The sequence below is a fragment of the Chionomys nivalis genome, chromosome 1, assembly GCF_950005125.1.
Source record: "Chionomys nivalis chromosome 1, mChiNiv1.1, whole genome shotgun sequence".
NCBI classification, from domain to species: Eukaryota; Metazoa; Chordata; class Mammalia; order Rodentia; family Cricetidae; genus Chionomys; species Chionomys nivalis.
This window is the reverse complement of record NC_080086.1, coordinates 110,551,542-110,564,436: the sequence shown is the minus strand read 5'-3', so window position 1 is coordinate 110,564,436 and position 12,895 is coordinate 110,551,542. Positions and strand designations below refer to the sequence as shown.

Here is a 12,895-nt window from a genome sequence, read left to right as displayed (position 1 = left end):
ATAAGCAATGGGAACAGGTTGTGTTTTTACCTATGGATATAAGGCTCAAAAGTGTCTCCCCCATCACATCTCTGTAGAGTGTCTTTTGACTGGAATCCAACAAAGCCCACTCTCCTGAGGTGAATTTCACAGCCACATCCTCGAAGGTCACGGACTCCTGAAACAGAGCACATATTATATGGTTACCTGTAACTGTGGGCTGACGCTATACAGAATCACTGAGCACTGCGGATTCTGAGGACACTTCTAAATGATGATGTCAATAAAGGTTAATTCCGAAACACCTGTAGAAAGCTATCTTGAGTTCTTATTGTATGTTTTCCGAATAAAAGGACCAAACATCAATGAAGACAATATGATTATCTCAGGTGATACAGTCTCACAAATGGCTCCGTTGCAGTTTTCTCAAAAATCTGCATCCAGAACAACTTCAAAGCAGCTAGCTGAGATGGTCTAGTCTTACAGACTACTTCAGCCAGGACTTCACTACACAGAGACTGGACATAGAAATGATACAGCTAGCTCCCCAGGACTTAACCATTATCCATTTCTCTCAGGGTCACCTAAAGATACCATTGCTGCCAAATGACAGGAAATAATTTTAAGAACATGACACTCACATCCCCAAGAGGTGGAATTAGTGGGTTTTGGTCTTTTGGTGGGTTACGGATGCTTGTCATTGCAAGCTGTTATCAGTTATAGTCAGGGAGGAAACTAAACAATGGAGGTAAGATTAAGGGACTTCTTCCTTCCTTCCTTCCTTCCTTCCTTCCTTCCTTCCTTCCTTCCTTCCTTCCTTCCTTCCTTCCATCCTTCTTTCTCTCCTATCTAGTGAAAAATAAGGAGGCAGGGAATATAGTAATGACAGGATAAAAGGGTAGATTATTGAATCTACTTTTATGCTTAAAAGCAACTACTAGTCTCAAATATTTTACACTGGTATGAATTTCCATATATCTATACAAATTTAAGGTTATTTTTGTTATAATATATTGTACATATGTTTCTACTCTTCTTTAAGGTATTGTAGTATGCAGCTCATTTTGAAATGTAATGTGGTGTGGGAGAATTGTCTGTATTCTGTCAATCATGTTCTAAATAAAAGCTGATTGGCCAGGCAGGAAGTATAGGCGGGTCAACCACACAGGAAGTAGAGGCGGGGTGATGAGAACAGGAGTATTCTGGGAAGCACGAAGCTCCCTCCGCAGTTCTGCTCAGACCACCGAAGAAGCAAGATGTGAGCTGCCTGCTGAGAAAGGTACTGAGCCATGTGGCTACAATAGATAAGAATAATGGGTTAATATAAGCTACAAGAGCTACTAAGTAGCCTGAGCTAATGGGCCAATCAGTTTTATAACTTATGGAGATCTTTGTGTGATTTTCTTTGGGGCTTGCTGGCTGTGGGGAACTGGGCAGGACATAAACACCAACAAGCAGTCCCCTTCATGTTACAGTAATGTAAAGTGTAAAGTCCTTGGAAGCTATTATTACAAACTGTTTAGGATTATTAAGAAATGCAGGTTAATAGTTATTCATCTATAACAATCAAACACTTAGTCATGTTAGGTGTGTTTTCAGGGTTAAACAGAGATATATTTTAGATAGATAGGGGGTCTTCAAACACTTTGGAGATCTACAGGATATAGCATTTAAGATGTTTTAATAACATAGGGCTTTTCATCATAGTGAGATATGTATGCTCCTGGCAGTACCAATATATTTCAGTGAAGATGATGGACATTAAAGAAACCCATATCGAGTTTGCTTTCAACATGACAAAGCTAGCCACTAGGCAAGAAACTTTCCCTGCCTCAATTACTGACAGTATGCTGTCTAAATTGGACAAGCAGAACACAATGAAAGTCTACTGCTAAGCCTTGCCAAGACAAGGTAGGATAGTTCCTCAAAATTCCTGCTTTACAGAACAGTCTGTCAGATTGTGTAAGTCTATAGGCTGAAGATGGATGCCCCATAATTGCAGAGGAAACTTGGGTGACTGTCCAGGCACCTAGCTGTGTCTGTCATTTCTATGGTTTTGGAAGTTGCTTTTTCTGTACTTCTGTTTACTCAGGAAATAGTTCAGCCTTCCCTGGTCACTGATAGGGTTAAAGACTAGATAGTTACAGTTTTACTGTTTTCCTCATTACCAATCAGAAAAGAAACTCACAAAAGGGAAGTAAAGTTCATAAAGGTTAAGAGACATAAAAGCTTGAGTTGTTTATCTAAGAAAATGTTTTTAGGTCTAAAAAGATATAACTGGTAATACAAGTTATGGTAGAAAGTGATTTAGATACAAAAGTTTGGACTCACCAAGATAGATAGATAATAGAGTACCCTTTCCAAAGTTGTCAAATAAAAATAAACTGGACATTGTGAATGTAATTCTTACCTGTATAGTATACAGTTTAAATCAGTTAGAGTTAAAACCTCCCCTTTTTTATTTTAAACAAAAAGGGGAAGTATTGGGGGTATCTGATCATACAATATGTGAAGATGTGTCCCTCTGTTCTTCCTTACCTGCCTCAGGCACTTCGGATTGGTTTAATAAAGAGCGGAATGGCAAATAGCTAGGCAGAAGATAGGTCAAACTTTCGGGCAGACAGGAACTCTGGGAAGAATCTGAGGGGCGGGTCATTCACCAATCAGATGCAGAGGAAGTCAGACATACATACTGAGGAAAGGTATGAGCCACATGACAGAATGTAATTAATATAAACAGATTAATTTTAAGAGCTACTTGGGAACAAACCTAAGCTAATGCTAAGCTTTCATAATTAATAAGAAGTCTCTGTGTCATAACTTGGGAGCTGGTGCTCCAAAGAAAGACCAGCTAAAGGCACAGGTACACATCAGAATCCCACTCAGCAGAGAAGAAAACCAAAATGGAATTTGCAGGGAAAGGGATGTAACTGGAAATGTAATTATAACAAACAATGTAAGCTACGCATGCAAAGTTAAATGCTGTCTGTATCTCCTTTATATGGTTCTATGTCTGATCTGTTACCCATATGTTTCAAAACTGGATGAGTATCTATAGAGACCATGGAAAAGAAACATTTCATGAGATCTGTGGGTGGTGCAGGGGCAGCAGAATGCGTGGGATGTGTAGATAGTGTGGTGAATATAGGACTGAAGAGGAGAAAACAAGCGTGGGAATGGGAGGAGGAGTTTAGTTTAGTATCAAGGCTTAGTTATAAAGTGATTTCCTGTCAGTCTTCTGTTACACAAGTATCCCTGCATTAAAAAAAAAAAAATCCAGCAGGGAGGTGTAAGCCTGTCATCCCAGAATATATGAGGCAGAGGAGAATGATGTGTGAGTTCAAGGCTAGCCTAGTGTGTACCAGGAGTTCCTGTGTTATACAGGGAAACCCTGTCGCCAAAAGCAAAATGAAATAGAGAAATGACAATAAATATTACATATAAATTAAAAGGAAAATCAATGTAAATGCACACAAAAGTGTAATAAATATATTATAAATGTAAAGCACACTGAAGTCAACTATGCAGCACAATTTAGACTCTGCATCACCAACCCAGAGGCCCAGCAAGATCTATATTCAGACAAGTTCATCCAAAGACTCACTTAAGAGTGCTAGGGATTACAAAGAAGCAGCTTCACAAGGACAGTGGATCAAGGCTGCCTGCAGGGTGCACACTTCAAGAGCACATGGGCATAGCATTACTGTCTCAGACTCCACCTCCACTGGGTGGCATAGCACCAGGGGAAACTTCAGGGGCTAGGGAAGGAAAGGCCTCCAAAACAGCTAGTGTTGCAAATCACATGCTAAGTCTCAAACCCTGGACAAATTTCTAAAGTGTCTATTAACGTATCAAAGAGAATGCTGGCTGCCAGTCCACCTGTTAGTGTCCTCTAGACTGGCATACCCCACTCCTACCCTAAACTCTGTGGCCCAGTGATTAGGCTGGGTTTTCCTTTCCTCAGCTTCTCTGATTCTATATAATTCAGTCATTTTGGCTACTCTGGTATCTTGGCCTTCCTGCCTCTTGGCCACTTGATACCCTGCTCTCCTTCCTCTCTTCTTCTATTTGTCTCTTGCTTTCCCTACTCTTTCTCCTAACATGATCCACTTAATTCTGGATCACTCCAGATACCCCTGGCTGTTCTCTCTCTCTCTCACAACAAACCATCTCCTCTACCATATATGGGAGCAGTCATGTCCTCTTCTATTTTTCATTCACCAGCCCCCCCCTCCCCGGATTCAAGAAGCCCAGGGCACACTCACCATTCTGTGCATCTGATGTGTCTAGGTGTCAACCTGAGGATGCCAGAAGTCAGCAGAACACAAAGTCACCCAAAATAGGTGCTCAGGAGAATACCCTTTTCTAAGAAAAAGAAAATAAAATAAAAATTCCAACACAGCAACCATATCATATATAGGGCTTGATAGGGAACCTCAAACATTACGGATGAGGCAAAAGTCAATGACTTTCTCTCACTTCATTGTCAATATATTCATTCTCTGCCAACATACTTAAAACACACCAACGAGGGAATACAATTACTCAACGGATGGATAAAATAGGCATACATGGCAGGAGTACTCCACTTGGATCCTGAGTTATGGAAAGCATCTCTTGAATTTCAGAAAAGGTTTTCTTTGTCCAAGGTCATGAAGAAAACCTCCGGTCACTAAATTACACCCAAACCTCAGGATCTCACAGACTGCTAAAAGTAAAATAAAATAAAAATTCACAATGGTCATTCTTTAGTGATGATACAAAGATACTAAGTCACTTAACCTTGGGACCTCATCCTGGCTGGTATTGCTTCCAGGGCCATGAATAACTCCTTTAACACCACAATAGTCATTAGACAAATAATGTCACTCACATGAACATTAAGACTTATTTCATTTCATGTGTACGGATTTTTTTTCTTTTTGCAAGTACATCAGTGCACTTCATATGTTTTTGGTGTCAAGGGAAGCCAGAAGACATTACATTCCCTGAAAGTGGAGTCACGACTGTGTGAGTAGATGCTGGGAATCAAACATGGCTCTCTTTGGAAAAGAAATCTGTGCTCTTAACTGCTGACCCATCCCTCCATCCCTTATTCACATTAAGATTTTAAGAGAAATAAACAGTAAAGCACCAATACTTTCTTTAGGCACCTATCAAATTGAGTCTTAAAACATGACCATCATAGATGCTCTTCACATGAGAGGGAGTGTTTTTGGCCAATTTTAGCAATAATGTTTGTGTACACACACACACACACACACACACACCAAAACTACCACTACCATCGAAAGAACAACAAAAACAATTAAAAAGAATTAACAGGGCTGGGGAGATGGCTCAGAGGTAAGAGCACTGGCTGCTCTTCCAGAGGTCCTGAGTTCAATTCCCAGCAACCCCACGGTGGCTCACAACCATCTGTAATGAGGTCTGGTGCCCTCTTCTGGCATGCAGGTATACATGCAGGAGAAACATTGCATACATAATAAATAAATAAATAAATAAATAAATTTTTTTAAAAAATCAACAAACACTGCTGGTTGATATCAATGGTCTGAATTCCCCCAATAAAAACACACAAACTAACAGGATGGGTGTGCAAACAGGGTCTGTCTGCTGCTTCCAGGAAATGCACCTTAACATCAAGGATAGACATCACCTCCAGGAAAAGTGATGGAACAGATTATTTCAAGAAAATGGACTCAAAAGTAAGCCACTGTAGCCATTTTAATATCTGACAAAATAGACTTCAAACTAAAACTAATCCGAAGATACAGGAAAGGACACTATATACTCAAAAAACATTTCTATTCTTAACATCTATTTCCCAAAAACAAGGGTATCTAAGTTTGTTTAAATAAACAAACAGAAACACAAACACTGCTACAGCTTAACTGACCTATTGACTCACACACAATAATAGTGAGAGACTTCACTATTCCACTCCCATCAATATACAGATCATCCACATAAAGCTAAGCAGAAAAATGCTGGATCTAACTCACAGTATAAACTAAATGAACTAAAGAAATACAAAACATCTCACCCAAATACAAAAGAATATACCTTATACTCGAGACCTATGGAACTCTGCAAAATGACCACATACTTAGGCACAGAGCAAGTGTGCCGAGAAAGAACAAAACTGAAATACAATCTTGCATTTTATCTAAGCATCATGAAGTGAAACTGAGTATCAACAAGAGGAATAATGGGATTGAGGGAATCCCTAGGTCTGTGCAGACACAGAACAGAAATGGGCCTGATATGCAAACACAAGGATGTGGAATGCGGTGAACACATTTGAGGTTTTTTAACACCTCATGCTTCAACTTATCCATTTTCTAATGATTTTTAATTAAAATATAATTTAACTGCCGTATACTTTACTAAACCTTGACAGTGAATGATATTAAATAAACTTAAGATTTGATTTTTAAATTAGAGATATGATGTATCTACTGGAAACTATAAGCAATTATTTTGAAGAAATGTAACGCCTGGGGTTTATGTTTTAAGGATATTAATTACTTAAGGAAGTCTGACATCACAGGGGTAAGTCATTTTCTCAATCTTTACATTTTAGGAATCACGGAGACTAAAGGCTCATCTCTGAGGTGAGGAACTTGTTGACAATAATGAAATTGTACCCCTCTATAGAAGTTACTATGTCTTAAAAGAAACAAGAACATTTTAGATTTCTTATAGCCGCAGATCTGAGATTATGACTAACTTAATAACATATTGACTAATGGTTTATCTAACTATAATAAAAAGAAAGCTTTAATTATACTATGAACTAAAAGAAATTTAGGCCAACCTGGAAGTTTTAATTAAAAGATCACTTAATTATAAGCCAAATTATAGAATGGAAACTATATAAAAACACAAGTACAAGAAAACACCACATATACACACGTATCTCCAAGATCATTTTAAAGGCAAAGATATTGTAATACTTTTCAGTTGTAGCTTAGGCTATTGTTTAGATCTTAGATCATATTTTATTAGCATTACCCATCCTGAATCGAAAGCCTGTCCTTTAGAAAACATGGTTATAATCTGAGTAGAACAGCTTGATGGCAAAGACGTGGATAGAGCCCAATCTCATAATTGTTAAGGTTTAAGTACACAGAACAGACATCAGCTTTCTATTTAAATTATTTTTTTCCTGTTAATTTAAATTGGACAAGACCAGAACTTGGAAAAACCTGTCATTAAAGAGGAGTCTTACTTTTTATGAGTTAAAATTTATCTTAGAAATATTAATTATTGTTAGCTTAATACTTAAGAGCATAGACAACTTTAGTTAGAAACAACTGATTTCTAGTTGATTTGATACTACATAATTTAATAACTGCCTAAGACAAATATGAACATAGCAGTTTTCTAGAAGATCAATGGATAAAAGACACAAGGGGAAAGAAAATAAAGTACCCTTATTGAGAAGCAGCTCAATTTCACAGTATTCTACAATGCATTTATCAAACTCAAAATCCAGCATTTTAGATCACATCAGTCAAAACACTGAGTAGAATGGGATTGGTCTTCAAGAAGCCAACCCCCTCCCCCAGCTAAGTAGTAATCAGCAACTGGTGACTGGGGGGAGGGTGCAGAGTTATTTTTCCTCTGGAATGTGACCACTAGTAGGTTGTCCATTCCCTGTGGATGGCCACACACACTTGGACAGCACTAAGCGAACCCATGAGTTATAGGAAAGAAAGAAAAAGAGGAAAGAGGAAGGAAGGGAAGGGGGGAGGGAGGGAGGTAAGGAGGGAGAAAGGAAGAAAGGAAGGAAAGAAGGAAGGGAAAGGAAGAAAGGAACAAATAAAGGCAGACAACAAAAACAAAAAAGACACAAAATTAAGATTCAGGTATGCTTAGGCTGTACAGGCTAAATATGATTAACATATATCACTTATATGTAGGGCATTCCCAGTAATAAAAATAAATTTAAAAGTTTTGCTCGGCTTTTTAATAAAAAAACAACAAAACAGATGTCCACAGAGCTAGAAAACAGTTAAGCAGGTGAAAAGCTTGCCCTGCAACCCTGAAGACCTCAAACCCTATTGAGGATGTGTGCAAAAGTGAATACATACTCACCATTAGTGGGAGTTTAACATGCTGGAATTAACAAGCAAATCAACGTGTGCCTGCCTCAAAAGTAAGAAATAGAAATAGCATCTCACCAAGACAAACCTCCCTGGGCTTCTCCTGAAAAGAGTCCACACACTACAACAGACACATACACATGCATGGTGATTGTTGCTCTAGTCCCAGTCAGTGAAAAAGGAATCAGCGTGGATCTTCATCAGGTGATGTCTGGATAATGGAGATGCAGCACATAAATATAATGATTTCCACTCAGCAATGAAGAAAACTGAAATGAAATTCCCAGCAGATGGGTGGTAATGGAAATGTAATTACACTGAGTCAGGTAACCAGAGCCCACAAAGTAAGGCACGGTGATGCAAGACTTCCATCTCAGAATGCATGAAGCAGAGAAGGGCGATCTCTGAGTTCAAGGTTAGGCTAGTCAACACAAGGAGATCCAGGGCTACAGAAAGAAAACCCCTACTGCCAAAAACAAAACAAAACAGATCCTAATAGCCAGGCAGTGATGGAGAAACCCTGTCTCCGAAAGAAAAAAAGAAAAAAGAAAAATATTAATTACAAATTAGCTGAGTATCAAAATAACTACACATAATAAATATAAGTGTATCCCACACTCAAGCCAATAAATAAAAAACATTTTCTCTACTAGGTAGAAAGCGCACTCGTCTTTCTCTCAGATGAATATTCTGAAGCTTCCTGAATGGTCAGAAATTACACTACCTACATAAACCAACTATCCAGAGGCAAAGGGAAAGAGATGAAATATTATTTTTCTCCCAAGGACTGAAAACGTGGAAATAACTTGTTAGAAAATTGACACTGGTTAGGCGGAGTAGTGGTGGTGGCACACGCCTTTAATCCCAGGGACTCTGGAGGCAGGGACAGGAGAATCTCTGTGAGTTCGAGGCCAGCCTGGTCTGCAAGAGCTTGTTCCTGGACAGGCTCCAAAGCTACAGAGAAACCTTGTCTTGAAAAACCAAAAAAAAGAAAAAAAGATGAAAAAGAAAATTGACACTCGCAATCCCTTCTGTTTAAAGCAGCGTCCAGCAAACATACAATGCCAATTCCATAAAGCTCTTTCCGAGCTTCACCGGCCGTTTCTGCAAAGTTGGAGAAAACACAAAATTTCAAAATTCTTAAAAGATCACTGCAAAACAAAAATGAAGCAAATTGAAATTTCTCTCTTCAAACTGGTAATTCTGGCCATCTGCAGTTAGGAGAACAATTAAAAATTCTCACAGTTATCATTTTAAAAAGTGGAAGAAAAGGGCAAACACCATGCAGGATGAGGTTTGGTGGGAAACTTCTCTAATAGCAAAAAGCATGGGAAACAATTTAAGGGAGACCAGATGGGAGAGGAAAGGGAAGACGAGACGAAAGAACGCCAAGGTGATAACGTGCAAAAAACAAAAACAAAAACAAACAACCGAAAGAACAGACAAACAAACAAAACGTAAATCAGCCCAAACAGAAGCACAAGAGAAGGGAAACTGCAAGGACCAAGCAGGTCCCTACACAGCGCAGTTAGCATCACCAACCGCCCGCGCTGCAAAATCTGTGTAGGCGCAGGTTCACTGTAAGGACTCACCCAAGAGTGCTGGGATTGCGATGAAGCAACTTCACCAAGACAGAAGAGCGTGGGACGCGAGGCTCTAGGCTGCCTGCGGGGTGCACACTTCAAGCACAGGTGGGCACAGGCATTGCTGAGCCAGACTCCGCCTTCCACTGGACTGCACAGCACCGGGGAAACTCCAGGTCACTCCAAAGCAGCTAGAGTCCCACACCCGCCCTCAGGATTCCAGCAGCCCAAAGCGCACTCACCATTCCGTGCTTCTGACGTGGCCAGGTGTCCTCCCAAAGAGGACTGCACTCAGCAAAAAACAAGGTCACCCAAATCAGGTCTTCCCAAGGATCCCGTATATTAAGCAAAGCGTAAAAAAGGTTTCCTGGACTCACGCTCTGACTATCCGTGCTCCTCATTGGACAGTTTTTTTCTTTTAGTAATACGGTCCCTGATTGGCGAACTGTACTCCAGCCGCTCTGTCAGCGTTAAGTGCTAAACATTTTAGAAAAAGTCAGGCGAAAGAGCTACTGCCAGTATTTTTAAGGGAGGCAGAGTTTTGTAGTGACCCTGATTCAAACCAAACAAATATGACAGACATGGTGGTAAGCATCTTTTTTTACGTTATGGGAGTTCGCTTTGTCGTTCCCCTTGCCTCTGCCTCCCAAATGCTAAAATTAAAGGCATTCCCCACCAAGCCCAACGAGTGGCAGGCATTTTTAATCCTTGAAATGTTGAGGAAGTAGCAAGAAGGTCACTAAATTGAAGGCTCACTTTATACAGAGAACCTCAGCACAAACTACCTAAAAATATCCTGTCTAGAAAAAAAATTATTTAAAAAACAAGCAAAACAAAAACTAATAAACTAAACAAAAAATACATTAACATATAGGTCTTGTGCTCTGAAATGAACCTATTCCATTGTAGGATTTCATTGCTTGGTAAGAACATGCTCTGAGATTTTGGGTGCCCTCACTCACTTGCAGTATTCTGAGAATACCCAGTATTCCCCACTTGCTTTTTCTGTGAAGCTGGTCTTTTCTTTTCTTTTCTCTTCTCTTCTTTTCTTTTCTTTTTTTTCCTGTACATTCCAATCTCTTGACTCAAAGGGAAGAAACAGAACTCGTGTAGGAGCAGGGCCAGGTAGATTCAAGCACAGCAACCCCAAATAGGGTTGATAGGAAACCAAAAAGTTTAAGGATGAGGCAAAAGCCCATGACAGTCTCACAACCTATGTTTCAAAGTATTATTTAATGTGTGATTAAAACACATTAGTAAGGGAATTTAATTGCTTATTGCATGGATAAAATAGACATACATATCATGAGTATTCCATCAGCATCCAATATTCTATCTGTGTATATGCCTGTAGGCCAGAAGAGGGCACCAGACTCCATTACAAATGGTTGTGAGCCACCATGTGGTTGCTGGGAATTGAACTCAGGACCTTTGGAAGAGCAGGCAATGCTCTTAACCTCTGAGCCATCTCTCCAGCTCCATCAGCATCCAAATAGTGGTTCCCATCAGTCTGTGAATCATTTTCTAGGGTGTACAATGCCATCTTCCGCCCTCTCAGATTCAGAGTTATGAAAAACAACCTTTGAAAATAAAAAAAAAATTTCTTACCCAAGGCCATGAAGAAAGTCTTCATTGACTACAGTAAATACTCCAAAACCTCAGGATCTCACAGACTGCTAACAACAAGGCCCACAGTGGTCACTCTATTCTCTACTGATGATGCAGAGACACTAAATGAATTGGACCTCAGTATGCCTGCTATTGCTTCCATGGTCACAAGGTAAGTCCCTTTATCACTGTAATATTCCTGAGAATAATAATGTCAGTCACATACGCATTAAGGTGTACCAGTGTTTTTCTTGCATATACTTCAGTACGCTAATATGTGCTTGGGTCACTGAGAGGATGGAAGATGACATTGTATACCCTAGAACTGATTCACAGACTGGGGGAGCCACTAATTTGGATGCTGGAAATCAAACATGACCCTCTAGAGAAGAAGTCTGTGCTCTTAACTGCTGAGTCATCGATCCCATAATCACATTAAAATGTTAATAAACAGTAAATTTCACAAATATTTTTTTCAGGAGTCTATTACATTGGGTCTCTAAACATGACCATTATAGATGATCTTCATCTGTAAGGGACTGTTTTGACAAATCTTAGCCTTGATGATGTCACTGACTGTTCTCCTAGATAAGCAATTTCCATATTGAGAAGTTCTGAAATACCTCCTTGAAAAAGATTATCACAGCTGGGCTTGTTGACCACTTAACCCCCACAATGAGGGATGGAGGAAGGCAAAAAGTTCTCAGTCATTATGGGTCAGCCCAGAGAGAAATAACTACTGAGAAAGCCTGTTGCCCAAGATAGCTTGTCACCCTTGGGCAAATGATTTCAGAAAGGAGAGATTGCATGTCAGGGCTTAACAGAGAAAATTGCTTCAACACCCTGTTACCAAGACCCCCGCCCCCCGAGCCCTATAAAGTGGCCCCACATAGCTTGCTCCCATTGCACACCTTCCCTGCACTGCAGGAAAGTAGGTATCACTTGCTGTATGTGCTAATGACCTGTGTTGTTTGCTGACATCAGATTCTGGTCCCTTTCCAGCCTTTTGTTTCCTGTACCCTGAATCTAATACTAAAGAAACTACTATATTTTCTCCAAAGAACTTCATCCAGTAAAATGATTAATTACTGATTGAGTTTTTCTTTACAGAATGTCTAATACTTGGATAAGCAGCTTAGATCAAAACAAACAAATGACAATCCAATTCTAAGCCCATGATCCCCTTCACAGGACTCTCAAAGGGCAAGTCTAGGAGAGCTTTTCCAAAATGTCAATTTTTTCCTCAGAAATGGTCAATGCTTAAGAAATCGGATTTAGAAACTCTCTTCCTCTGTGGCTGGGAATCTTGACCTTTCTCAAAGAGGGAACAATCCAGTCCTCTCGTATGATCTTTTCAAAATGACAAGAACACACTCTGAATGATCCATTTTGCTTGGGTGATCTAGCCAAACACCAAAGCCTTTGTGTTATGTCAGACATGGCTTAGGGTTCAGTCAGTACTGAGAAAATATAAAATTATAAAAGGAATGAGAGGAAAACTCTAAATCCTCATAACCATGGCTTTAAAATGGACCACTGAGAAAGCATACCACCCATGACCCTTCACACCAGTCTGTACTCAGTGTCGTCAATTTGACTGCTTGGCAATTTCTG

The 12,895-nt window shown here is 39.7% G+C and overlaps 2 protein-coding genes across 2 annotated transcripts in view; one reads left to right on the top strand and one right to left on the bottom strand.

Annotated features, from left to right (window-relative positions):
* The window catches only part of LOC130874262 (zinc finger protein ZFP2-like), a 42,241-nt gene extending 32,208 nt beyond the window's left edge, over window positions 1–10,033 (bottom strand). The window contains exons 1-4 of the mRNA XM_057769307.1: window positions 9,916–10,033; window positions 9,683–9,824; window positions 4,245–4,344; window positions 31–157 (exon numbers count right to left, since the gene is read on the bottom strand). Coding sequence (XP_057625290.1) covers window positions 31–157; window positions 4,245–4,256 — 139 coding nt within the window. The 5' untranslated portion in view covers window positions 4,257–4,344; window positions 9,683–9,824; window positions 9,916–10,033. The remainder of the gene's footprint in view (window positions 1–30; window positions 158–4,244; window positions 4,345–9,682; window positions 9,825–9,915) is intronic.
* A 1,256-nt stretch (window positions 10,034–11,289) lies between these two features.
* The window catches only part of LOC130881426 (zinc finger protein 670-like), a 44,375-nt gene continuing 42,769 nt past the window's right edge, over window positions 11,290–12,895 (top strand). The window contains exon 1 of the mRNA XM_057781049.1: window positions 11,290–11,453. Coding sequence (XP_057637032.1) covers window positions 11,290–11,453 — 164 coding nt within the window. The remainder of the gene's footprint in view (window positions 11,454–12,895) is intronic.